We start from the raw sequence: 27,394 nt of genomic DNA on the forward strand, positions 1-27,394 counted from the left end.
ATTTTTGTTGTTGGTGGTTTTTTTTTATTTTTTTTTATTTTTTCAAAAATGACATCCAGGTCACTTTAAGACCTATAAGCTTATGCATTGAGCCTTAACGACTGATCTTCTCTCCTCCTGGAAGAAATATCAATGTCTATTGAATCCTTACCAACAATAAGCCTTAATCTCTTTGCTGGAGGAAGGGGAATAAAGTCATCAAATTCATCATCATAGTCATCTTCCTCTTCATCATCCTCTTCTGATGAAGACTCATCTGCTGTTTCCTCTTCATAGCGACCATAATCATCTACTTCCATTCTTGACTCCAAAAGGGAGAGAGTTTCACTACAACACATACCATTTTCATGAAGGCCCTCGGGGTATGCCCCTCTGTTTTCTTCCTCTCGTTTTAGCTGTATTTTTAATTTTGTTGAACTATTGCCTGATCCTGAGTTAAATCCATTATTTAGCTTTGCTACATATAAATTATTATCTTTTTCATGGTCTTTACTTAATTTGATGCTTATTTTCGAAGAATTCATTCCATCACTTTCTTGGTCATTTGCCTTGCTACTGCTATCATGGCGTCTACGAAGAGTCAGTTTAGGGATCCCAGAGCTATTTTCAAGAATAAGTTGTGCATCATACCTCGTGATCCGTCTTTTCTTTTTATTTTTTGCAGTTCTAAAGCTGTCTTTTGCTTTAAAACTGTCAGATGTCACAAGAGAGCAGCTACCAGATCCAGGGATACAATCTTTATAGCCCACAGGTGGGTCCACCACATTATTCCTCTCTCCGAGTTCTGAATGAGAACTAATTGAATCTTGTACTTCATCTTTCACAGGTGTATTGTGCGTAGTATCAGTTTCTTCTATTTTTGAGGGTGGTTTCACAAGTTTTCCTTGTCGAGATTTCTTTTTTGACATGCCTGCATCATTTTTCTGGCACCTAATCTCCCCTTTATGTGATGGTCCATGAGCCATATCATTTTCGGTTATCACACGAGACTGCTGCTCTAAAATGTCTGATTGCGTTCCAGGCAGATTATTCTTATAGCTATCCAATATATTTGGTTCAAGCTTTATGTCAGAGGTCTCCTTCAAATTCATCCTTGTTCTCATTGACCTCCTTGTTATGTACGTGCAGGGTGGTATATCACCATGCTCATGAGCACCTTTCACAGAATTCAGTTTATGTTCTCTTGCTGCATGCCTTGTTAAGCATCCACTAGAGACTGCGACTTTGACTGGTCCCTCCAATTCTTTGTCCTTTTTAATGGGCAAGTTTTTATACAAAACTACTTTAGGCTCCTTGAGAACTAAATTTCCCATTTCCAGCTTTCTAGAAGCATTCTTTTGCTCTGGCCTTTTGCACTGATTTCTCAACTTTATCTTTGAAAGTAAAGGCTTTGCAGGCTTTTTCAGTCTCTTTGGTACCCTGGAATTATTTATATGAGTTAGTTTAGATGAGGTAGAATTTGATGATGCTGGAATTCTTGATATAGACTGTCTTGTTAATGTTCTATTTTTGCTGTTCTTTTTTACGCCAATTGAAGATTTTCTGTTAGCTTCAAAAGAAAAAAAAAGTGGTTTAGTTATAACACAGCTTTATCCCGAGTTTCCTTCTCCCATTTTAATTTATTTTAAACACTTCATCAAAATCTGTGAAAAAAGCTAGGTAGTGTGCAGTAAGGAGCAAGACTGCATAACCTGCAACTCAGATATTAAAAGAACTGTCAAACAAGTAAAAAGTACATCTAAATTCCAGGTATACTTCCCTCACTGCCCCCTATACACCAAGTTTGATTTCTACTGAATTTCTTCTATTTTAAATTTTTTAAAAAACATCCATCCCACATTATCCACAGTTTTTCCTGGGTATTATTCCACCAAAAATCAGAGGATCAGAAGGCTCTTAAATTAAACCCAGAATTTTTCCTACAGGGGAAGGAAAAAAACCTTAACTACTGTAACTGTTTCAGTTTCAGGTATTCAGTTTTCTGTCACCTGCTGTGGTAGGTAAGAGACTTTTCTCTGCCCAAAGTTGCCAGTCTAAAGCTTTGTAATTAGAGGTCATTATAGCGTTCTGGGAAGTGGGGTTTTTTTTTCTTTTTTTTTTTTCAATTATCACAGCAGCAAACAGGACCTGCGCAGAACCATAATATTTTATTTGCCTCCAAATCTCTTTGCTAGTTAAGTCAAAGTTTTAGGTTACTTGTATTTTGCCTATATGGGAGGTGGCAGGGGTGGGGAAGGGAGGAAAGTAAATAAATGGTAGTCACTACTACGTGAAGAGAAGTCTCTCGGGAGCATCACAAACAAAAATACCTTCCGATTTCTTCTGAGATTACTAACTGTGCAGTTTCACTTCAGAAAAGGTACTTCACCTATCAGTCCTGGATATGGACATTTTACTGGACAGTTCTAAAGACCAGTATCTGAGATTTATCTCAACACAGAGAGGAATTCTATCACAGTGCAAGTTTTTCACTTTTTTTAATTAAATCTTTAATCCTGCACTCCAAGCTCTGCCCCTTACTTACTTGCATTAGCTTTTTCCTGAGTGGTATCTGCATCAGTATTAGAGCTGACAGACTGGCTGTCTGAATTTTTGCTGCTGTCGCCCAGCTTTTTAAGTCTGTTCAATCGTTTATCTGTTTCTCTCAGTCCATATTTACTATTAATCACAGGAGTAGGTGCTGGCAATCCCACTCTTGATTTAAAAGCACCAGTTCCACGTCTACAAAGAAAAGAGGACACAATGTATTAGTATCTCTTTATATAAAAAATCTGACCTTCATTTCATCCCAGGTTGAACACCAGCTGTATGTGGATAAACAATACCAATAACCATTGAATTTATTAGCATTTGGGGGTTGTTTTAGTAAGATGTCTATGTAATTGTCATTTTAATAAGCTGTGTAGAAAAAAATTCTATTTATTTCTCACAAGAGGACATTGAATAAAGCAAGAGGAATCTACTTCTGCCTATTTTAGTATCATTTCATAGTCAAATTATACAGGTGTTAAGTGCAATATGGTAGTTCAAATACTACTTGTATCAGCTTAGAGAAAAACTTAATTTTTTTCATGATCATATCAGGCTATTAAAAAAATGCCATCTTCAGTTGCAGTACTGCATCAGCAAGAGTTGAAAAGTACAGAAAACAGAATTAAATTATCACAAATATTCCCAAGTGACAGGGGACAGGACGAGAGGGAATGGCCTCAAGCTCTGCCAGGGGAGGTTTAGGATGAACATTAGGAAAAAATTTTTCACTGAAAGAGTCTTTGGGCACTGGAACAGGCTGCCCAGGGAGGTGGTTGAGTCACCTTCCCTGGAGGTGTTTAAGGGGCAGGTGGACGAGGTGCTGAGGGACACGGTATAGTATTCAACAGGAATGGTTGGACTCGATTATCCAATGGGTCTTTTCCAACCTGGTGATTCCATGATTCAAAGTTCTGTGTTCCGTCATAGCTCAAAGACTCCAGTATGTATCAATCATGAAAGTGAAATGGCTGAGCAAATCTAAAACTACTTTTTTTCTTTTAAAGTAATCACAGAAAAGCATGAAGACTAAGAATTCCTGTACTTGCACTTCAACCACTACTGTTAGGATTCCTTTGATGCTCTTTTAATAATCCAGTATGCTTGTACTTTGCAGAACTCCTGAAGACAACTTCCGTTTGTATTCAGTGTGCTATACTGGAAAAGAAACACCTACAAAGCTTAACCAAAAGCGCACCAAAAAGGTCAAATAAGATCTCAAGCTCCACAATGTTAATTATTATGCAGATACAACACTTGATCTCAAATTAACTGGTATTTGGGTAATATGAAATATTCTTTTGGTATTATTTTGAATTCTGCAAATTACAGGCAGCTTAAAATACTAGACTGAACTTAGCACAAGCATCAGCCAATTCATATCAGAAATTAGCAGTGCTGTAAACAGCCACAACTGCCCGATGATGTGTCATCTTTGGTGCCCAGTTGTCTCAGCCAACATGAACAGCAGGCTCACCTAAAAAAAGGTACATGCACATATGGAACGATATGTAAATCTTCCTGGTGATGATTTTTAGATGTTTGAAAAAAATTTGTATAGTGCCAACCTTCCCACAGCTCCCAAATCCATATCCCATGGATTCTCAGAATTTAACACTTTTTAACATTACAAATAAACACGCTTTGCAGCACAGTCAAAATCGTCATTTCAAGATGTTGGGGTTTTTTTGTGGTGTACAAAGCAACAGCTGCCTCAACAGTGCTGATAAGGACTCTTTTTCCCTTGCTCAGCTTCCTTAAATTCAAGTCTATCATACATGATAGCTGTAACACAGCCTTGTGACTGAAAAACAGATTCCTAAAGTCAGAACTTTTCCAAATATTAGCTTTAAAATATAATATTTTCAGGTACTTAAATTACGAAGATAACCTAGGGAAAATTTTCAGAAACATAAAATTGGTTTGTCCGAAGGGCATACCGTTATTACATCAAAATCAACAATCAAAGAAACCTGAGCAAAAAGAAACATATCACTCAAGAAAAGAATAATCATGGTGCCCACTTATTAAATACTAAACTACTCCCAGGACTGAAGTATATTATTACTAGCAGTTCTCTAGATAAAGTCTCAGGCTCTACCCTTCACTTGGAATGAACTATTGACACTGTATGAGCTTGAGAGGTCCACACCAGAGGTTGTTCTTTGAATTTCAAGAATTCTTAGTGACCAAACTAGCTAGTAAAATTGAAGGTAGGATTATTAAACTATTTATATACAGGTGCATCAAGCTATTTCTCAATGCAATTAACATTTCATCCTTTATATGTATTTTCTCTCTACAGTTAGATCAAACAGTAACAACTCTTATTGGTTCTCTGTAGTTTGGCTTGGAACTAGATGAGGTCTCACAAATGATGTTGAGCTTCCATGTTCACATTAAGCAGAAATTTCAACATGGCAAAACCCAACTATAAAATCCTTTCACCTGATTCTGTGAAGAAACTCCAGCCAACGCAAATAAAAAACAGACAACAGCTTTGCTGCTATTGTGTGATGGACAAATACAGACAAGTACTGCCCAAGTCAGTAGATCTTTATGAATATACAAGCCTCAAGTTCTAATAACACAGGGTGACAACTACTTTGCCCATTCACAGCAAAAGAGAAATTCAGGTCAACACATAGAAAACATTAATGAAATCTGCTTTCTCTAGTGCAAAAAAGATTAAAAGTTGGGGGTCAGTTGCCATTAGTCTCTTAGAAGGTACAACAGCTTTTATGTCCAATTCATTCTTATCCAGTACAAACATTTTCAAGACTCTACACTCCTCTTCTGCTATTCTCATTTTGGGCTCTCTGCAGAACGGAGAATCAAAAGAAAAACAAAATGCAGAAGTCGTGAGGAAACATGACCATTCTTGTAACAACATAAAAAAAAAAATCGTAACAACAATATTAGCCAGGAAGCAATTACAATGTGTCCAAAAATCTGAGTACTATTAATCAAGGAGTTTGTTTCACAGGTATCATGAACATGCCAAATTCCATTTGAAACTTGTTTACATCAATACACACCTTTCACAGGTGTAACATTCGCAGTATTCGTTATTTTCTCCAAAAAACCCATCTCCATAGTAACACGAGATTTCTTCTCCAGGCTCAATATCTCTTAGAGCTTTCACACATGCTGTATCTCTGCCCGTTGATACAAACTGTGGAAGGAGACAACAGGGAGGGGGCAAGGTGAAGTGGAAAGGTTAATCATTAAGGCCAGAGAGTAGCTGAGCAAAAAAAAAAAAAAAAAGTGGAAGTGTTGGGGAGGAAAAGGTGCAGGGACAAATGGGGGGGGAAGAGTGGAGTGCTTTACTTTTAATTTTTTGCTTACCTTACAGTTAGGTCTGCAATCTGAAAAAGGTCCAAAAGATAAAGTCAATTAACTGTTGATAAGACCTGAAACATGAATAGTTGTAGATATCTAAAGTAAGGATTCACTCTGACTTCAATAACTGTAGAATCTCAACTAAATACTGGGAGTTATTAGTATTGCACAAAGCTATATATCAAAAGACACCTATTTTGATATAGCTTGCTTTCTGAGCTCTTCCCTGTGCTATCACAAATACTTCCTTAAAGTAACAGGTTTTATTTTACATGCTACCTGCTTGTCCTTCAGCAGACGAATGCAACAGAAGCAGTTAAGCTTCTGTGCTAAAAGTTAAAGGCACATAACATTTACTTACTGTTGACTAACTTTCAAGGAATTCAAGTTAACCCACAATATGCTTCATTATTTTAGCTGTCTGTTGCAAAGTCTCTGTGAAGAAAAAAGGCATCACTTCCTAAAGCCTTCTGTGAGTTTCCCAGTTCACAGCTGATTAGCTCTGAGAAAATTCCAACAGGATGATATCCTAGAGTAAGCCAGTATGCCAACTTCAGATATTTTCTCTGCAAGTCCCATGTTGCTCAGCTCACATATAATAACGCTTCTAAGCAGAATTGCCTACGTCCTTTAACAAGCTTTCTGTACTTGATACTCACCATGATTGATAAATGCAGCAGGTCCAAGCCATAGCTGTGCACAGTTTTTCCGTGTGGAATACATGACACTGAAGTCATTTTCCCCATGTCTCAGCAGCATGTTTTCTTCCATTTCTGATAGTTCAGCAATACAGCCCACAAGTAATTCTATTTTATCATTTCGTTTCCTATAGTGTAAAAATAGTAGCAGAAACAACACTATATATGCCAAAACTAAAGTAATTTCACAGAAAGGAAAGTTGTCAATAACAGGAAGTATTTAGTAAATCATTTCTCAACTGCTATAAACCTCATGTTTTAATTCAGTTAAGAGACAGGTATTAGGCTAAATAGACTTTTAATCAAACATGAAATAAATGCTTTCATACTACTATATAGGATCAATTACATCAATTCTGAGAGACATTATCACCGCTGTTTCTAAAATTTCCAGAGACTGCAAGCAAGAAATTGCAGGAGTCGATTACCTCAACTTCTCCAATTGTTAAAACCCAAAAGCAAGATTTTCTTTTCATTTGTGCACACTCCCTCCTCATCAGCATTTAAGACATTTTTACTTCCTCCAGCTGCTCTTATTTGCATTTCCTACACATGTGGCCACAAAAACACAGCACAGCAAAGATGCTTATAACTCTATGCCTTCTGAAAAAAGGCCCAGTATTGACTCAAAAAAAGAAGGCCAGAACTCATACAACATATTTTCTTCCCTCACTAGTAGTTCTTCAGCATCAAGCTGGTCCATGAAATAGACCATTGGGGATGGGTAGACACATGACCAACAAAACCATGATGTCCTGATGTGCAGACAATCTGCCATCATAAATATAGCAGATCAGAGGCACTGAACACTCAGCCTAGTAAGAAGTGCACAACTTCCATTACCTTGCAAGAGCATTGTTTCCACTGCTCTTTAGACCAACCATTCCAAATTTCAGCCAGATTACTCTAACACAAAAAGAGTATGCAACATACTAAATATACACAAAAGAAGTATATTTAGTATGATTAGTATATTTTTAAGTGCAAATTTTGCTTCTATAGAAAGTGCTGAGAATTCTTGTCTACGTCGAGTCTCAATAGTTTTCCAGATATTGGCAGAGTTAAGATGCAAACCTCTTGCCTTGCTTTCTCTCTCTCTCAGGTCCCAAGATTTTGAGCATGAGAACTTAATTCACACCCAAAACCAAAGCTTCCACCCAAAAGAAATCAGCCCAGGGGAGAATTCAAACCAAAAAACCCAACCCCAAAAGTCCTAATTGGATTGTGGAACTTTCAGCTACCGTTACGAAGGTCTAGAAACTGGCTTCAACCTTCTTAATGCTTACTCTCTCACACGCTGAGGCCATAAGGCCATAGCCCCACAGTAACAGCCCACTCGCTTGGTGCACTGCCAGCGTAATGCCTAGCTGCTCAGTCCTAGCCTGCATATAACAACCTATCCCCACCTCGGACGTGCTGTTATGACCAGGTACTGCCACAAAGCAAAACAAGTATAAAATACAAGGGTAGAAGACGGGGAAAATTTATTATAAAAACTGAATTAACCCAGGGATCTACTGGTGCCTCCACAGACACATTCATAATGAAACTCAGATGCGCCAAAATGATATGAGAAAATACAGTGAGGTTTCAATTTTGTGCTTCCAGGAAATATTTATTTGTGTACTTTGGTTATCTGAGATAACACCCCCTCCATTTCAAAAAGCTCAAAAACTAATTTGGCCCACAAGTATTCGTTGTATAACAAATCCAGCATAATTTGAGTCCTGATATGGTCATGTTTCTCACAGGAGGCCAACTATTTTCCTCTAACCATGAATTGTTATCTGACTGAAAACAAGATAAAAAAACCTTGTATACTGGAAAACTGTACGGCTAAGTTCAAACACACAAAGGAACGTCTTACAGATGCACATATTGTGAGTTAAGTACTAAGCAAAACTAGACACCAAATTCAATTTCTAAGTAAAAACACAAGAACTTATTAGGTTATTGGTTGCAGTTTTAATTCTAAATCATACTGTTAAAACATATTTTTTAGACTCTTCTTGACAGAAACAGAATGCAACAGTAAATGATACTTCTTACCATTCTTTTGTTGCAACAATTTTGGCTCCATTTTGCTCAGAAGAATACCGATTACAAGGCAGTATCTCAAACCCACTGTCAGTTGCAAACATTCGTAAATAAATAAATACCTGCCATGAAAGAAAACAGTACTTTTCTGTTACAAGCAAAACAATAGCAATGAGCAACCTTACATAAATTATGGAAGTCAATTAAATGCACAAAAAAAACCCCCACAAAAAATGAATATTGCAACAGGATATTTGCTGAAATGCAATTCTGATTATGAATTTTAGCTATTCACATTATGTTAATCTTACTTCTTCAGAGTGACTTGCAGGAATCATATGGAATAACATCACTATCCAAAGAGTTTAAAAAAAATTAAAGATATCTTGAATGGTATAAAATTGTCTGAACCAATGAAAATAGGTAATTTCTTCTTACAGCCACTGAGTACTTGCATTCAAGAATCTCAGATCTTTAAGTACCACTGAGACATAACAGTCTACAGGATCTCATTTTATTCTTTCCAGTTCTGAAGACATTACGTCCATGACAAGTCTAGATACTGAATTTGGGGATTAATGGATCAATTCTTTTTTAGTTAAAAGCGTGGTTGTATTACTCCAAAAAACACTTTGGGAAAACAATTTGCTGCATACTTTTTATCTACACAATTAGATTTGATGCACCTCAAAGCAGGCCAAATTCCTTTAGGTTGTATCTGAAAACCATGTACTAATTCCTGGAGGAGTTCTTTTTCCTCTTACTTTTTTTTTCTTTAAAGTTCTACTTTAATTTCCATGCAACTTTGAGAGTCAATAACTTTTGTGTGATACACAAAATGGATTTGGGGTGTGGGAAGTGAAGGAAGAGGTATAACACTCCCACACGAAGTCCCTATACTCAAAACAGCTGAGGCATCTTGAGGTAGCAAGGCTTCTCCCTTTTCCTTTACTTTTCTTTGTCACACAATCTGATTTACAATAGATGTAAGTATTAAAAAAAAAAAAAGCCAAACAAAAAAACCCCCAAACCCACAAAAAACTCAAAACACAAATATAAGAAGGGGAGGAAAGAAAACCCTTCCAAAGAACCAAGGAGGTCCTCAAAAACTCTTGTCTCCTGGAAGCAGGTCTTCTGGTCTTTTCTCTTCTGCTTATAACTTAAGCCAACGGCAAAAGAAGCAAATGTGTTTTTATTTCTACATGTCTATTAAATAAAAGGCAATGGTGAGTTAACTCAAGAAAAAAAAGGAGGGTGGGAAGCTTGCTGGGTTTTAAAAAATGAAGTTTCTGTTAAAAAGCAATCAAACAAATAACATGTAACAGAGCAGTAGATTATTTTATTCCACTACTGCTATATTCCTAAGAAATGTTTACATTTTCTTAGCCTTTCAACCATCTGAATAAGCACATTAATTACAAATACACCTACATGTTCTTTGAACAACCTTTCCTGCATTTTGTTCTTGTTAAGAAAATAGTGCCGGGCCCAGTCACCTGACGTCAAGGACTTGAAGGCTTTTTCTAAGTGCTCATCTTTCTTAAAACGTTCAATCACCTCTTTTAGTTCTTCTTGCCTTCCTTTAATAGGTCGAAATCTGAAATAAAGAATAAATCTATTCCAGTCCACTGTTACTCATTCTCAGTTTTCATGCAGTTACTCGCGGCATAGTTCTTTTGCTAGCCATACATTTAATTCCTAGCATGAAGAAACTGACCTTTATGTACTCAAATCACAGGCTCTTGTTTCCTGAGGTAAGGTAAAGACAAGCATACTACCCAGAACATTAAAAATCTCCAGTCTGCTAAAAAGGATAATTTATTTATAAAACAAATCTCTGATAACAGTAACCAACCCATAATAATATTTCACTATTTTTAATGCCTAGCATTTGGAACAAAGAAGCTGAAGAAATAGTATAATAAAAGCATTACCGTCTCTACTTTCCTAATAAATTTACTATCATTAAAACTGCATACCAAAAAATAATCTAGCAAATAAACTGGACGCTCTATGTTTCCTTGTTAACACCAGTATCAAGTGATCCATGTACAGTTCTGGCTTTGTAGTTGGGTTGGGGGCATGCAGGTGTGTGTGTGTGTGTGTCATTTTAAGTTTAAGGCCTCTACAACCTCACATACTACACTTAAGTTTTCAAATAGGGAGCGAATGATTAGACAGCACAATTGAAAAAGTAATTTTAAATCAACTTTTCCTCAATCTAAAACCTTATTATAGTGACGAATCCACTATATGGTTTTATGTAGACCACAACCTTAACATCTGCGTTCACAGGGAACACACCTCAACGATTACAAAAGTAATAGCTATAAAACAGTAACACACAACATGAAGCATAGATCCTAGGTCTGTAGGAGGCTGAAGTTCCACAAGTTAGTGTGATCATCAGAATTCTTCCCCAAAATATTGGCTATATGTAACAGGAAGCTGAAAATCATGAGTAGATAAAATACGAAAATAAATCCCTGTATATTAGCAGAGAATTCGGTTATTGTCATGAAGCTTGATATTTAAGATAAAGCTATCCTTCATACCTTCAACAGTAAAAAAATGGTTACAAAAAAAAAACCCCTACATGACTGCAAGACGCAGGAGCTCCATTTCTGACCTACAAAATGACAGAGTGAGCAAAACGCTGAATCTCAACAAACTGCCTTTGACTGAGCACATACTCTGCCTTGGGGCAGAGGAGGGGTCTGTGTATGTATGACATACACCAAGGAACTCTTCAGAAAGATACAGATTTTCTAGGTTCATGAGAAATGTTTTTCTGCAGCTCCTTTTACAACTCATACCTTATGCTTACACAGCATATGACAAAAGTGTTAAACAAGCTATCAGCTTTTGCTTAAATCCATAACATTAAGTCCCATTCCTTGTTGCTTGAAGTGTGTTACCATGCTGATTTTAGTTCCTCTTACTTACCAAACGAAGCCTGTATTTGATGACGAAAGTAAACAAGGAGAAATAAATTCTTGACATTGGTGGAAGGAAACCTCAACTACTCAAACAATGATTTAGTGTCTTTAAGTTACCGTATTACTTGGCTACTCCTCATCTTAGAATACAGTATGTTGCACCTAACTTTTTTTCAGGTGACCAAATAAGATTTGCTTCTTCTACGCAACTTGCATGAAGAAAACAAAATACATCACGTGTTGCACAACCCAATTTTATTTTGCCTTGTAGAACAGTAAGAGTTATCAGAAATAACTAATAATGATGAGGATTCAATTTCCTTCATGAGAAGTAAAATGCTGTATTTATGCTTCCAATATTACTTTTGGCTTTTACACACTAACTCTGCATTCTCTACTTGAAAAACCTCCTTACAATATAATCACTAAGCAATCTTAGATCTTTGTGAATATGGCAAAAATTATCAGCATAAACCCATGCGCTTTCAGAGAAGAAAGCACAGTAAGTAGGTCTAAGAAGACATTGAAGTTTTCTTCTGGCTGGGATAATGCGTAACAAGACAACAAGAGTCAGTCAAGAAACAGATGCCCACTTTGTACTGTAGTACAAACCGTGTAACAAATTTCAAATCAAGTTCTTTAATTAAGAAGGTATCTAGCCCGTCTCCCCGAAAAGCTAACTGTCCAACAAGCTGCTGAAACTTCCTTGTGGAAGAGAACTCCCTTCAGACTACAGATGATACAATCACTATTATTTTTGTTCCACAGCACAGCAAAGTCTCCCTCAACTTGCCAGCCAGATAGAAGAGTATCTCCTTGTTCTGCTCAAAACAGGAAGACTTCTCCCAGATTTGACAATCATAACTCAGAGCTTCCTCAGAGATGAGAGGAATTTGATATTATACAGCCTAGACCGAACCTGATTGGTTTTAAAATAGGACTTGCTCTCATTTTCAGTTTCAATCAGGAACAGTTTTCCCAGCAAGGGCCCAACTGTACTTACATCATGAGAAGTGCAAAGCACACCAATATACACAAACATGATAGGTCAACATTTTGTTCACATCTTTATCTGCAAAGACTACGGGAGTAAAAGTCACAAGATCTACATCTAAATTTGGTCTTCAGCTATGTTTGTTCTTGTTAGGCTAAATGAATAATTGTTCTCTCGCACTTTATACTATGTGCAGAAATGCATCATTTTTTAAGCTAAGTGACTTGCACGAGCAAATTTAGATGGAAAGCCCATCACAATTAAAATTGCATTAACACCTGAGACAGGCAATATAAGTGCTAATAGACAAAATCATACTTGTTTACATCATCAAGAAGCTTGGTCTAGGCTAGCTAAAGAAAGCAGCACCCCAACTCAACTGTAGCAGAAAAACAAACAAACAAAAAAACAAGGACAGATGCTAAGCTTAAACAGTAGCTTTCAAGACCTACCATAAAAGAATCAATGCTCTACATTTTCTAGCAATTAGAAACACATCTTACAGCCCCAAAGTGATGCTCGTATTTCAGGTCTTTCACAACATACTATTCTCAGAGGCAGACTAGGTATCTAACTGATCTTAGGTAGCTCAGAACCTGGTCCTAACTTTTACAAAGTCTCCCGCACACCTCCATAGGTCATAATTCAGCAGGTGTTTCTACGAATTCTTGTCTCTGTCATTCCACACTGCTGGTGGAATTCCTTTAAATGTCTCGCAGAACCTTGTGTAACATCATTCCTGAGAAGTACAATAGTTAGTGTATGCCCAAGTCTTTAAACAGTCAAAACGAAGGCTGCAAAGAGGAAGAGGGTGATTTTAAAACCCCCAAAACATTAAAAGGTCAGATGAATGCCACGCTGTATGCCAGGTATTTGAAACTTGAAACAGGAACCCAATTTTACGAAGAACACTAGTCTTGGCACCCAAAGTTAAAAAATCAGTACCATTGATCTTCTGCAGCACCTCTATCAAAACACTGTACTGATATTTTCTACATGGTGACAGGACAGATAGCAAAAAACCAAACAGGAATCCAAACATGCAAGAAAGATGAAAAGATGCTGGAAACCAACATCGCGATGTACAGCATTTTACTTCAAGCATTCCCAGGCCAATGAAACAATAACACTTTGCACCCTTAGCCTGAGTTAGCGAGTTTTTCATAGCTCATGTAAATAGTTTACAGCACATGTAAACGGCACTGACAGCATATCAAGTTGATGAGCTAATATTGAACACAACTCAGACCCCCCATGAAATCTGCGGTACTTTCACAGCTGTATCTCAATATTTACTTTAAAAGGTACCTTCTGATTTGAGACACTGAAGAAGCCAATGCAGCAAGAAAGCCTAGAAGGCAAGTATTCCTTAAGAATCTGAGGGTCTGCTGACAGACACTTCTCCCAGGAGTACCATGAAATACCAGTTTATGCATCAGCCTTTCCCAGCACTACCTACCAAAAAGCTGATCACTTTTGAGAAGCAAGCTTAAATATTTGGTGTTATAGGGCTTTCTAATTTACACATAACACTAGTAAAAAAAAAAAATAATGAATGTGCTGGAACCATCTATATGATTCTGAGTACCACCTGAGGAGAGCCTGAAATGACTCCAGAGCTCAATGGATGTAAACTGAGCCAAAGAAAATGGCTTTTAAGTATTAGTAAAACAGGAGCCTAGTTCAAAGAAAAGAAACCAAGAGCTAGAAAGAGTACAAGAAAACCAACAAAACTAACCAGCCAAGTCCACCACTAAATAGAGTCAATTAAAATCAGGATTGTTTATCTAGACTTGTGGTTTGCTCCTTTTATTAGAATCTATCATGGAAACTGAACAAGACACTGGTGTTTGAATCTACTCACAGGCACGGCCATCCTACAAACATCTTCAGGAGCCAGGTCTCACAGAACACAAAGTTTGCAGCAGAACAGTAATTTGTTAAAAGAAAGCTAAGAATGAAAAACTCAACTAGCACAGTACTGTTAAAGAAATAACAGCCCTTCTTCCTGACAAGCTGCAGAATTCAAACTTTTCACATTTCCCTAGGCAGTACTCCTCCCTAGTCCACAAGATCCAAAAAAAACTATGGCAATTGCAGTTTCAAAATCAGCTATCAGATGACCTAATCCCAGTTAAAGGCAAATTGAGGTGACCTGAATAAAGCAGATGTAGGAAAACGGCTATGGGAAGCAAAGCTCTTTCCCTAGCTCAAGTTTATCTTACCTCGGGAATACTTAAAGAATCTTGGAACTCCAAGGTATAAAGCCAAAGGTCAGTGAGATGCTTGCCTATAAAGGAAGTTAAAGGAGAGTTTCTGGTAAGTTCAGAAGCACAGTACCTTTCTCAGTCACTGAGAGCAGTGAGTTTGAACAAAACGGATAAACTGATCCTGCAAGAGATTCAGCACAGAACTCCACACAGTGGACCACTGCATGATAAAAGTTCTACTTCTAGACCTATTTCTTAACTTCTGACTAGGGAACATCAAGAAGAATGAATTTATTAAAGCATGGCATCCCATTAGCCTCTTAACAGTAGTCACTTTGTCTGGATGGTATTTTTATTTAAGGGCCTGTGGAAAGACAGCAGGTTACCGTTTGTCTAATACCTGAGGCTCAGCACAAAATCTAGCTTAAAATCAAGTGGAAACTATTTAGTTAGTAGACATTTTGGTTCACCTCCTGCCCAGCCACGTAGTTTGAGTATCTTAAGTAAAAGCTAGTTGTATAAAAATCAACTTGTTCTGTGTTTAATCTCCAGTATTGTCTGGAAAAAAAAGCCACCATGTTCTTTAGAGGTCAAAGTTACAAACTGCATTTTTAATGAAGAAAGTAATCCACATTACTTAAATTTCTTAAACTGAAACTGTACACACGTCAGTGTAGTCAAAACTCCAAAACAGCCTAGAACAGAAGTAAAGAAAATTCTAATCACCACAAAAAATTCATTCTTCTTAATATGGTTAGAAAATAAATGTTTTTTTAAAATAAATATGGGAGGGACAAAGAAAACTTCACCACTTTCATTCCTATTCTGGCACACCACATATTAAACTTAATTTAACAGTTATAATGATGCAAGCCACTCCACCTTTTGGAGACAGAATCCTTTTTATTGAAGTTAAAGGTGCAACTAGAAAAACTGTATAAGAACAAGCTGGTGGATGTTGGGCAGTTGGAAGGAGGTTTTGTTGCATTTTTTTTTTTTAAAAAAATCCAAACATTCAGCAGCAGCAAAACAGTTAGTTCCAATGTAGTCACTGTATGATTACACACAGTGAAGGGAGACAACCAGGAGCATGCTAGAGGACTTTACTGAACTGGAGAAAGCAGATTTTACACAAAAGTCAAATAAAATAATTTTGTAAAGCACACAAGACACTGAGGTCTGAAGAATGCAAAAGCTTCACTCTGAAACACAGTATCACCACATAAGAGCAGTGTACCTCTAATCCAGTACCTCCTGAGCATCTCAGCACTGGAATTGAACTACACCTGCACGTAACCTTATTTAGCAGAAGCCACGTGACTTGTTCTACCCCCAAACCCTGTTCAAGATGAATACTGAGTCCTTTAATTATTATACAGAAATGAGCTAAGGAGCATAAGGCAAGATTCAGCACAGACTCATGAACGCAAATGATATGGAACTGCTTTGCCTTCTTTTTGTCAACAGTGACTATAAGGGACAAAGAGTAATGTACCCTGTCAAGTTCAGGAACGAATGACAGTTTACACCAAGGCCAGCAATTACTCCTGGTGCAGCACTGAGAGAAAGCAGCTTCTTGTACATCCCCAAGCACTTCATGTTTGCTATGGACACCATGGAAATTCTGAAAGCTTGGTTCTTTAGTCTCTTGTTATGAGACAAAATCACTTGCACCACACACCAGTTTGTAACTTCACTGAAAACAACAACACTGAATTAGGAAACACCTCTAGATTCTCCTAAAAAAAGACAACGTGCTTGACTTCCTAAATAACTTGCAAACTTAGAAAGACACCAGAACTGCTCTCAGTATCTTCTAGCATGATGCTTTAGGGAATCATAAAACAACAGTGACTGGTAACAGCAGCAGTACGATCAGGAGTCTGGCTTAAGATTTAAATGCTAACACATTTGTATACAAGACAGTAAAAAGTGGATGAGCCACTAAGACATGCAACGTCAAGACTGAGCACTAAGCCTACGGAAAAGTATCTGAAAATAAGAGACTAAGATAAGCAAGAATTCACTAGGCTTTTTACAAGTGTCAGTCCTAATATCTAGTCTTAGACAATATTCAACCAAGGAAGGAATAGCTTGCAAAATCAGTTTTGTTTTTACAAAAAGGATAGGCATGTAAATTTTATGTAAAATTTACAACCTGGATAGCCTTTCTCAAAGAAACAAAAAAAAGGTCTTATATGACAGGATTTGTAGAAGAAGCAACAAAACCTCTTGGAACAGCTATATTTGACAAGATTATACATATGCATATACATATGGGGCCTGTTTTTATTAAGTGCTAACTTGCTATTTTGTTGAGGTAAGAGCTACCAATCAGATGAAAAGGTGACCACAGGGCCTGTAAAGAGGGCCAGAAGCTCTGGAAACAACCTGCTTTCTTTTGGAAAGCCAAGAGGATGAAAAAAGTGACTTTTGGATAAAGCCAATGAAGAAATTTCCAGAGCTACATTTTATGCTGTTCATCAATTCCTGGTAACAAGAAGATATTTCAGAGGAACACTGGAGAAACTCACCGGGGATCTGACTGTAATCTTTTGAGAACTAGACTTCAGCACTTGCAGACACTACTGACTTAACAGCTTACAGAGCTAATAACCCAATTCCCAAGAAGAAGGGCATTCAGGAATTGCAGGATTTTATTTTTATGGCCCCCATAATAAACAACATAACAATCATGTTCTTGTCACCACTCTACCACACGATCACTAATCCAGTATAAAGAAGATCAAAACCAAAGACATTCCAACCATCACCTAGATATTTTACTAGAATGTTATGAGGTTTTTTCCCTCTACTATATTCTGGACAAAACAAGAGATCTTTACAAACTTTTCAACTAACGGAATGAATGAAGTACAGAATGTGCTTGTATAGAAGACACTTATACAAACAAAAATACAGACCTCACTTCCAGAGTAAGGTACAATTTCAGTAAATGATCATCAACTTACACTTGGCTGCTAGTCGGAATAATACAAACCCCTTGTCTATTTCCAACAGCAATGCAGAATGCCGACACAGTCTTTCCCACAGTATTTCTTCAAATAATTCAGAACAAGGGAACGGGAAATACCTGCTTGCCATTGTAAATGGCTGGGGTTTTCTAAGTGCAACACAATACACAAGCTAATAAGACTTCATCACACTCAATCAGAAGATGTCCAAACATAAGCTATAAATCCTAATTTCTCCTACAATCATGTATTTCGCTATTGGAATCTGGTATTTTGAAAACAGTCTAAGTCTTTTCATAGGCTTCCCCCATTCCCACCCACCTCCCCCCTACCAAAGCCATACAACCACAATAAATCTCTGGAGCTCTAGGAAAACTTCAGAAGGAAGATGATCTAAGCCTCACAGCTACAGTAACAAGCAGATGAAATCACTGTACCAAAAAGATAAACAAGAACTATGCAGATGCCTTTATTTTAATTCACTGCAATAACAGAAACTCTCTCAATATGACATAAAGAAAGAGGCAAGAAGATGCATTTCTGGTAGAAGTTACAAGCCTCACCTAAGTATTTCCCATAGCGCTCCAAGATTATTAACTACTGTCCTTGAAGGCTGCCTGTAACTGTTCTCCATGTCTGAGAAAGGAAGAAATACATGATGACAGCTGTTGTGTAGTCTTTTGATTTAAATTAGTAATTAAAAAAGTATTTTAAGTATTGAAAGCTATCAGCAGAAAGTAACATTCATGAAAGGAGCTTCTCCAGCTATTAAAAATGAATATATAGACCCTTATCATAAAGCATAAGAGTTAACAACCTGCGCATAACCTGTAGACTACCATTCAAGCAACAAAACAAAGTCTTCTGAGCACGTATATTTAGCTTGATTAACTGCTGGAAATACAAAGAAACTCTGAATTGAGCTGTAAGACTACCTAGACACTATTTTGGGCACTATGCGCTACTGTAATGAATAGCACGGAGGGAACAGGAAGAACTCAGCACTCCTCTTGAAGACGGATGTTGCGCTCTTCAACAAAGAGGAACAGTCTCTTTGAAGTAAGTAATTGGGACTACACTGCTCCAATTTCATGTGCAACTCATGCTGTCAGTTTATACCAGCAACCATTCGTGTTATGTGACCACACCAATTAATCTAGCTGTTATTTTTTAAGCAATCAGCTTGTTACATATATTTAAAAATCTACTTAGAACTGATACTCTGGTTATATGACCATGCTGTGCAGGTAAGCTCTTGTTCTTTAAAAATAGCCACAGCAACAGGTTGAACAGTTGAGCATCTGGTTTCCCATGATGTGCTGTCTTGGAAACCCCAGCTCTGGTTATTGTACAATAATAAGCACACAACCCCTGTCCTTCGAAACTTATCATTTATACACAGCTTCTCCATTAAACTAGCAACACAGATCTTGTGTGCAAACGAAAGCTTAACAGAGATCTATAAAATATACTCACAATTGGTGGTATGTCTGTAAAACAGGAAGAAGCACGCAACAATTAAACCCTAAGACCACACTGAATTTACACCAGAAGTATTCAGACAGGTGCATAACACTGCAAAAGCATGTGCAGTTCTGGTAAGCAATTTTCCAGTGCGCACATTATTTATCTTAGACATGCAGACATGTCTGGGTAGCATTCCCTCAACATGGGTCTGCAAGAACTTAAGATCAAGTGGCACCAACATTGAAGTGCTCAGACACTGTATCTTTCTTGTGATGTTTAAAGAGTAAGGGGCGGGGGGGGAAGAGAAAAAGCACCCAGGCACAGGAAATAAACAGAAAGGCCCCAAACACTAACTTACATCTTTGAAATAGTTCAAATCATTAACAGTTTAAAACTCATGATTAGTTAACTGTTTAAGCTAGGAAACAGTGGCTATTAACAACCTGTTCTACAGCATAAAAACCTATGATAGCACTGTAAATGCATGCTGCTACAGAGCTCCGAGTTTGTCTCACATGTAACACCATTTTAAAGGTGGAAGCTACTCAAATTGGCAATTTTTCTGACTTCTGTAATCATGCAAGGTATTTCACAGTTTTGCTGTGATTACTTCAACTAAGAATAAAATCTCTTTTCTAGAAAAATAGAGACAAGTTACCTAGTATTCATTTTGTGTGTCTGAAAACCTAAATAGGGATCAAGAACCAAACTAGTTGCTAGGTCATCGTTTTCACACAGTTCCTTGGCAGACATTCCAGAGGAAGGCACATAACGACTCTGACCCTCAAATCCTGAAGCACTGCTACCTGCAAATAAGAAAAGATAAAATAGGTATTATTTAAGGAATATTATAAAGCCCAGCTATGTTCAAGCACAGACAGCCACCAGCCAGAGACAAAACCCAAAACAATTAAGGAAGATGATAAAATATCTGAAGAAGTAGAAGGACCATTCATTTTTCACTCTTGCTTTTGTTAATTTATGTGGCAGCCAATGCAGAAAGTACTTTAGAATACATTTCACGGGTGTCTAATTAGTTTTGATTTCCTTCTCTTTTCCCCTCCCCTACCAGAAGCGTACTTCCAGACTACACAGTTCAGTCATGCCTGCCTCTAAAATGTCTGACCTATAAACATGAAGCATTAAACTTTCCAACCTGATTTTCTCCAAAATCCGAACAAAGCACTTTCTCTGAATTTGTATTCATCCCAGATCAATAGCAAAAATAAAAATCTATGTTCCTTAAAATTGTTTAATAATGACTATTGATGTATGTGACTTCATTCAAAATGGGGTTTCCTTTTACATGGCATTCACTAAAATCTGGGCTAGTAATTTGAACTACGCTGTTCACTTGTAATCACACTAGTTCTCAGTGCCAGTCATGTATTTTATACTTATACCAGTCCAAAATTAGTTTACATCCAGTTATTCTCACTTAACTTTTAAACTGATCAGAAGAGATCTATATTCCTAAAGTGAGTTAACATCCAACAAATAGAAGCATAATTAATAGTTCTGATGATAGCTACATGCTGAATGTAGACCTCCATCATGAATTAAGACAGTACAGAAGCCTGAACTGCAAATTGGTAGATGAATCACATACAGCACAAAGCTGCATACACGTGTACATACATCTGCTTGATCTTCTCTCAACTCCATTTTTGCCCGTCTTCGGATTCTCCTTTCCTGCATGCTGCAATTTGGTCTGATTCTGTGCATGGTCATTAGATGACCGGCTTCCACTTCTCCTGCCATTCACCACCATGTTCTTGGATTCTCCCAGCCACTTCATTCCCACAGACAGTCTGACTCAGTTGCATTTAGTCACTTTTCAAAAGTCTTAGAGAAGCAGATGAATAATTTCAGTTCCAATTCCTACTGGAAACAAAACAAATATGATTAGAGCTTACTGGGAAACCATTTCCAAGACACAAATTTCAACAAAAAGAAAAAACAAATTGGGGAGTGGGGGCAAAGGAAAAACAATGATCTGCATGTGCATTAGCAAGAAAGAAAGGCAGATCATTAGCACCAGTACAGGGAAACACCACAAATATAGGTATCCACAGGTGAAGTATTGTCCTACAACTGGAAGTAAAGGCCGAGTTCTAAAGATGACAAACAGCTAAGGACAATTCAATTTTAAGAGCTGGCTATTCACACATACATACCTATGTGTTTATATAGATATACATACACATGGTTAAACACACACACAGATGTCACCGCAAAAAAGTATTTTCAAACATACACCCAATTAAGATTATAGTTCCTAACAAATAAAATCCTTAACCTGTTTGGGAACTCTACAGCCAAGAATGACATTATACAAACATTCCCTAGAAATAAAGACATCACAGCTAAAAAAACCACCAAAAACAAGGAACCCAAAAACTGACATACTTGAAGGAGGGGAAAAATGTTGAATCTTAGTTTAAAAATCAGAGTTCAAAACCCCCTTGATCTAGAGGACCTAACAGAGTTGATCTAGTAGAGCTGAAATTTTACAGTATATAAATGGCCAGCAAAGCACACGCTATTTTTTTTGTCTGCAGTCTCAATTCCTACTAATGCTTTTGTACACAGTTCTGTGTCTCTGTGTGTAACCTGCAGGAAAAAAAACCTGACACCAACTCACACAACTATTTTACAATTGCACTTATACATTAGTAATTCATTTACTTGGTTTTAATTCATCCTTCTCCCTACTGTTTCCTCATAAAGAAATAAACGGTGCCTTCTCTTTTTACTGTTATTAAAGAAGACTGTCAATGTTCTCATCACAGCAGATAACAGGAATTTCAATCTGGTGGAAGAAATTCACAACAAACTAAGACGTTTTAAAACAGTGCCTTTTGTAGAAATTCTGGTTTTTATCAGAACTTCTGATAAAAGTTTCGATTTCTGTCAGACAACCATGTGATCTGGTGACTTTAAGATACACAGATTTTTATGGCCAGATGAATAGTAACAAAGTTACCTACAAAGATTCAAAAGATTGAGGTATTAGAGAGAAACTACAGACAACTTGCTTAACAGATGTAATGGCTCAAACATCTTACTAGAACTATCATCCAGATATTTACAGGTTTTAGAACCTTTTACAAATTGTCAAAGGAGGACAGTAAGACTATCACCAAAGTGTAACAGAATTGTATTGAGGAAAACTTGGCTGAACAAGTCCCTTAATACAAAGAAAAATAATTATGACAATTTCAGTGGACAATGTATTTTCTTGCTGCCAGTGACAGAAGGAATGGGCTTTGCCCTCAAGATCAAAGAACAAAACAAAACAAAAAACCAACCCAAACTAAACCAGTTTAAATGTCTACTTTACTGGACCAGAGAGCTTTAACACAGCTCTTTAACAGAGCTGGAACTGAGCAGTTAGACTACCAGAATGCAGAAGTTGCTCTGTGGACTGACAAAATTCTCCAGAAAACAAACCAGAGACTTAAAATTTGCTAGGCTAAACGCTATTTAGTCATTGCATTTAGCTATACATAGAACCAGACATTTTCACACAGTAACTCCACAAAAAAAAACAACAAACCCTTGCTTAAACCTGTACCAGCCAACACTAGGCTCTTTTTTCCCCCCTTCAGACAACTTGTCTGATAACAGGCATTTAAAAAGAGAAAAAAACCCCACAACATCCCAAAACTTTCTTGTTAAGCGTCCCACCTGAACTCCTTTGAGAAGACAGCTACATTGTGAAGATCCGCATTGACTACCACATAAATTTAATGATAAACTCGCTCTTTAACTTCCCTCTTTCTGCTTCTCAACACTTTACAGCTCTATATACTCTAATTAAACCCTGTTCCCCACTTTTGTAAGAGTGGTAAGAAAGAGTATTAAAACACACTTCCACTAAAACAGACTTCTACTTCAGTCCTCGTTTCTTTGCAAGCCAGGATGGTACTATAGCGCATGGTGTGTTACCGTTCAAGAGCAGAACAGGTGAATGAAGTCTATCATGAAATCCAGCTTTAGATGAATACCGGTAAGCAGCAATCTGGAGGAAAAGCACTGTATAGGGTAGTGTTTCTGACAACTAACAGTAACTGCACTTTCAACTGGAAAAAGGTGTATTCTGCACAAAGAAGGAAACTGATCTTTCAGAAGTCCCGTTTGGGGAGGGTGAGTACTATCTGGGCTAAGGCACTTCTACCTAATACAGTAATTACAAGGAATGTATGACAGCAAAGGCTAGAAGGTATGTGGCCACAGAAGAATACTCAAACCATAAAAAGCATTAGGAAAAATCTTGCTTTTGCTGCAAAAGAGATTGCAACAGACATCTTCCCCAAGCAAGACCAAAAGTCACTTAGTGAAGCCCAGGGAACATTCCTCTGAATAACCATTATTTATCTGAACCTAGCAGTCTAATTAGCAAGACCACCTTTGTTTCAAGCCAAATGACAAACTTGAAGTGTACTTCTTCAGCCTCCTTTCCTCTTCCCACTACACAAACGCTGCTTTCAAGAGAAGGCATCAAAAGTCAGAACTAGCAGTTAGGATTCCTTTTCCAGTGAATCTCACAGCTGCTAATACCAAGGCATAACCTAAAAAAGCAAGACATTCACCACCACCATGTGATCTTTAATACATCTTCAGACATTATTTGCTCTCAATGCTTTCTACATCATGCTCATGCTGACAAGTCCTTTAGAAACAGGAAGAAAGGAAGAGATGAACACCATCTTCCTAATCAAGAAAAAAGTGGAATATACTTGCACCTCCATACACTTAAAAATTCCTGCTAAAGGGTTGCACCATAAAATAATGCAACACCACGCATTGTTTATAACTTTGGGTTCATCTATACTGTTAAGTTTACCAGCACAATTACAGCTTCCAAGGGATCTTCTTATTTCAACGTAAATGTCCACCTTGCTGTTTTTACTCTTTATTAATTTTGTCAGTAATCTTTTAATATATTGCCTTTTATAATTCTATTATAGTACTTCTACAGGCATATTTCCTCAAATGTCAAAATACAGCTCAATGGCAGTTGGCACCTCTCATGGAGGAATTTAGCATTTCATTAAAACCGTACTCTCAGAAATGCAAACTCAGCTTAATTTACCTGGCTGTAAAAGTTCTGAACCTATTAACAAACTTTCTGAGCGTTATTTGCCTTTCAGTAACATCTGGAAGTACCAATCAACAACTGAAGCACAAACACGTTAAATGCTGTAGTCGCATAAGATACTCACAATGACAGATTTATCCAGATGTGTTTACCAGACCGATTAAACGGTACAATTCAGATTAAAATCGCATACGAAGAACCTTAGTCCTTTTATACTGGGAAGTGTAGTAAATCCCTATGAATTTGAGTAAGGAAACTATGGCTGTTAAAATGGACCTCAAGAGCTGTCTGGGCCTCCCAGGCTCTGGGCTCTCATCTATGACATCGATCAATTCAGAAAAGTTTTGAGCAGGGGGGACACACAACACAAAACCATATCAATGAACACCTAAACCATGCAACCACATACATCAGTAACTAAGAAATTCAATTATCATTTATTTTAGCCTCACATAACACAGGTTTTGCTTATAAATATTCATTACTTAAAGCACAGGAACATTTTCTAAACAGGCAGTGCATTTTGTTCATCTGTCTCCAGGCACAGGCAAAGATAGTGGGATCAGGAGGTTTCCTAACAGGCAAGACCATCCTCCCCTTTCCCATGCTCTCCAGTACACAGGCAAAGGACCTCCTTTTAAAATACAGTTTCTTGATAATTAGGTTTTTTTAAAAAAAAACCCTCTAAACATCTAAACCAGTTTTTGTTTTGTTTGTTTTACATCAACTACAGCTGCAAAAAGTTTTCCTCAAAAGGACAGTGGCCTAAAGCAAATATAAGACACAAAATCAAAACAAAAGACCAAATGACCACAGCCTCAGCTTTTCTGGACTAATCAATGGTATCGAGAGAAAAGACATGTGTTCCATTACTGATAGCTCTAAAAAAGGAACAGAGCTTTGAATTTGGGAAACAGAGCAAAACTATGCAAACAGTTTTTCTATAGGATCACCAGGCTGTAGATGATTTCACTACAGCTCTATCAGGGTAACAAAAAGCCCTCATCCACTTCTAAAAAGTGTTCAAGTTTCTAAGAATACTGAGCAAAATCAAAGCTGAATGAAAACTTAAACAGCTTTAAGAAGTTACTCAAAACAGCCTCACATCTTATTTTGGTGACTGTTTTTTGACAGCTCAGGCAAGTACCATTCACCCAGAGAGGAAAGGGAAGCACAGAATCGTTCTGGCTCATGTAAGGTGTGCAGGCAATGCACGGTGTCACTTTAAATACGAACCTAATATTACGTTACACTATAAGTTAGTATTGATGACATTAAATCACAGCAAAACCAGGCATGGAATAAGAAAATAAGATATTTGTGAGTTAACTTTCCCGTAACCTCTGTAGTCAAAGTTGTACCTTAAAGAAAGGTAAGGGGGTCCCACAGGACTTCAAAGATTCTGAATTTGAGGCCGAGATTCCTCAGTAGGATAAAAGCTAGCTAGGAAGGGCTACTTCAGTCCCATTCCTGCAGGTGTTTATTTTAGCCATCTGATTTCCCACTCAATTTTGACTTTCTTTGCCCTTGGGATGAACTGCCTCAGTAAATTAAAGCACCAGGAAAAAAAGAAAAAAAGAAAAAAAAATCAGGGTTTGAGCACGTCTTTTCAGCTGTAGTTAGTTCTCAGAATAAGCTCAGTGCAGAGCTAGACATGAATTAATAGTGGCACACGGGAGGCTGCTTTTAGTGCTTTCTGTGTGCACCCTTGCCTGCTTGTGCCCACTTCCATCCCATACTCCCTCTGTGCCAGCAAAACAAGCACAGCGCCAAGTGGTGACAAGATCAGGGGAGTCACCAGAGAAGTGTGAAGCTTCCTGGCTTGAACCACGGTGGACGGACACGGTATGGGAAGTGGCAAAGAGCACTTAAGATGGACTGATCCCAAATGCTTTGCATTCTCAAGCCACAGCTCTAGGTTCCTCGTTTGGCACACACCTTACGCTTACTATGTTAATTTGTGAACTGTCTGTTGCATTAAAGCACAAAGCTGTTTGAAGTGAAAAGAACACTGGGAGTTGTAGTCCTGCAATAGGATAGGGCTAACAGCTCAAAACAAGTATTCAAGAGCCCAGTTCAGTCCTGTTTCTGAGTGTACATCATTCTACTTATTCATTTAACGTGCAATACACTAAGTAGTTACTTTAAATAAGTCATATTGTCCAGTTTGCGACCTGAAATGGGTATAAAGCAGAGAAGTTCGTGTCTATCTCGCTCTAATAACAACATAGCACAATAAACACACAAATCCCATTTTTCATTCAAGTGCATCTCGATTTCCTCACATAGCGTTAACTTGTAAGGAAGAAGACTTAATGACTCGGAGACTAAAGTTCCTTTTTAATAGAAACAGCAAAGGATGATAAGCAGGGGGGTTATCATCCTACAGTCACCAAATCTCCGAAACGGGACAAGACCCCATGAACTTACTCTAGAACACATTCTAACCTCAGGAAATAAAACCTCCCAGTTTGGTCTGTTTGGTTTCTTTCACACACGCAGCATTTACAGTCGCACTATCCAACACTCTGATCAAACCGCCGTCTCCTATGAGCCCAATTCAGCCCACCGGGAAACCACGCCAAGGGACACGCTCCGGATCCCCACAGCGCCTGCGGTACAGCCCGACACAACAGCGCGTACTCCGCCTCACCCTCATCTTTTCAGAGTAACCTACTGAACATAATCTGACTTTAAAGTTTCAGGTACAGGCGGCTGACCAGGACGCGCTTTGCCACTTCCTTAGGAGCGTTTCTTTCCCAAAGGAAAATCACAAAGCAACCCCAGCGGCCAGCCGTTCCGATCCAATCGCGGCGACCCCCTAGGCTGGAACGAGCTCTCAAAGCAGGACTTTAACAATAACTGAGCAGCGCGAAGGCGGGTTCGAACTTCTCTCCGCGTTCGCCCGTCCGGGGCCGCCCCCGCCCCGAGCGCCCGGAGCCCCGCGGCCGCCCCGGCCCCCGCCCCCCCGCGGCCCCCAGCGCGCCCCTCACCTCCCGGCCGGGTCCCTCGCCGCCGCCAGCGCCGCCCCTGGGGGGAAATGAATCATCAAAGGGAAGGGAGCGGGGGGGGGGGGAAGGAGAGCGAGGGAAGGGGGAA

The 27,394-nt window shown here is 38.1% G+C and overlaps 1 protein-coding gene across 4 annotated transcripts; it reads right to left on the reverse strand.

Moving 5' to 3' along the window:
* On the reverse strand, window positions 1–27,394 carry KMT5B (lysine methyltransferase 5B). 4 transcript variants are annotated; one of them, XM_069857764.1, is made up of 10 exons: window positions 27,289–27,394; window positions 20,830–21,072; window positions 19,850–19,997; window positions 10,038–10,203; window positions 8,619–8,728; window positions 6,531–6,697; window positions 5,878–5,897; window positions 5,568–5,704; window positions 2,525–2,721; window positions 1–1,549 (listed from the first exon to the last, which is right to left on the reverse strand). In XM_069857764.1, exons 2-10 carry the CDS (start codon window positions 20,987–20,989, stop codon window positions 81–83), a joined length of 2,574 nt encoding a protein of 857 aa, XP_069713865.1. In that variant the 5' UTR covers window positions 20,990–21,072; window positions 27,289–27,394; the 3' UTR covers window positions 1–80. The 4 variants fall into 4 exon arrangements, with proteins under 4 accessions (XP_069713865.1, XP_069713866.1, XP_069713867.1 ...); XM_069857765.1 differs by having other exon boundaries at window positions 20,830–21,075; window positions 27,289–27,367; XM_069857766.1 differs by lacking the exons at window positions 19,850–19,997; window positions 20,830–21,072; window positions 27,289–27,394 and adding an exon at window positions 14,765–14,783.

Source organism: Phaenicophaeus curvirostris, chromosome 5, assembly GCF_032191515.1.
Source record: "Phaenicophaeus curvirostris isolate KB17595 chromosome 5, BPBGC_Pcur_1.0, whole genome shotgun sequence".
In the NCBI taxonomy this organism is placed as follows: domain Eukaryota; kingdom Metazoa; phylum Chordata; class Aves; order Cuculiformes; family Cuculidae; genus Phaenicophaeus; species Phaenicophaeus curvirostris.

Excerpts from the sequence above, each read along its gene's own strand:
- KMT5B (XM_069857764.1), bottom strand. The coding sequence starts at position 20,989 with ATGAAGTGGCTGGGAGAATCCAAGAACATGGTGGTGAATGGCAGGAGA. Across the intron at positions 8,729-10,037 it reads AAAGGTTGTTCAAAGAACAT|GTATTTATTTATTTACGAAT; the intron begins GTAGGTGTATTT and ends CTTTCATGGCAG. Across the intron at positions 5,705-5,877 it reads ATTGCAGACCTAACTGTAAG|TTTGTATCAACGGGCAGAGA; the intron begins GTAAGCAAAAAA and ends CTCCTTCCACAG.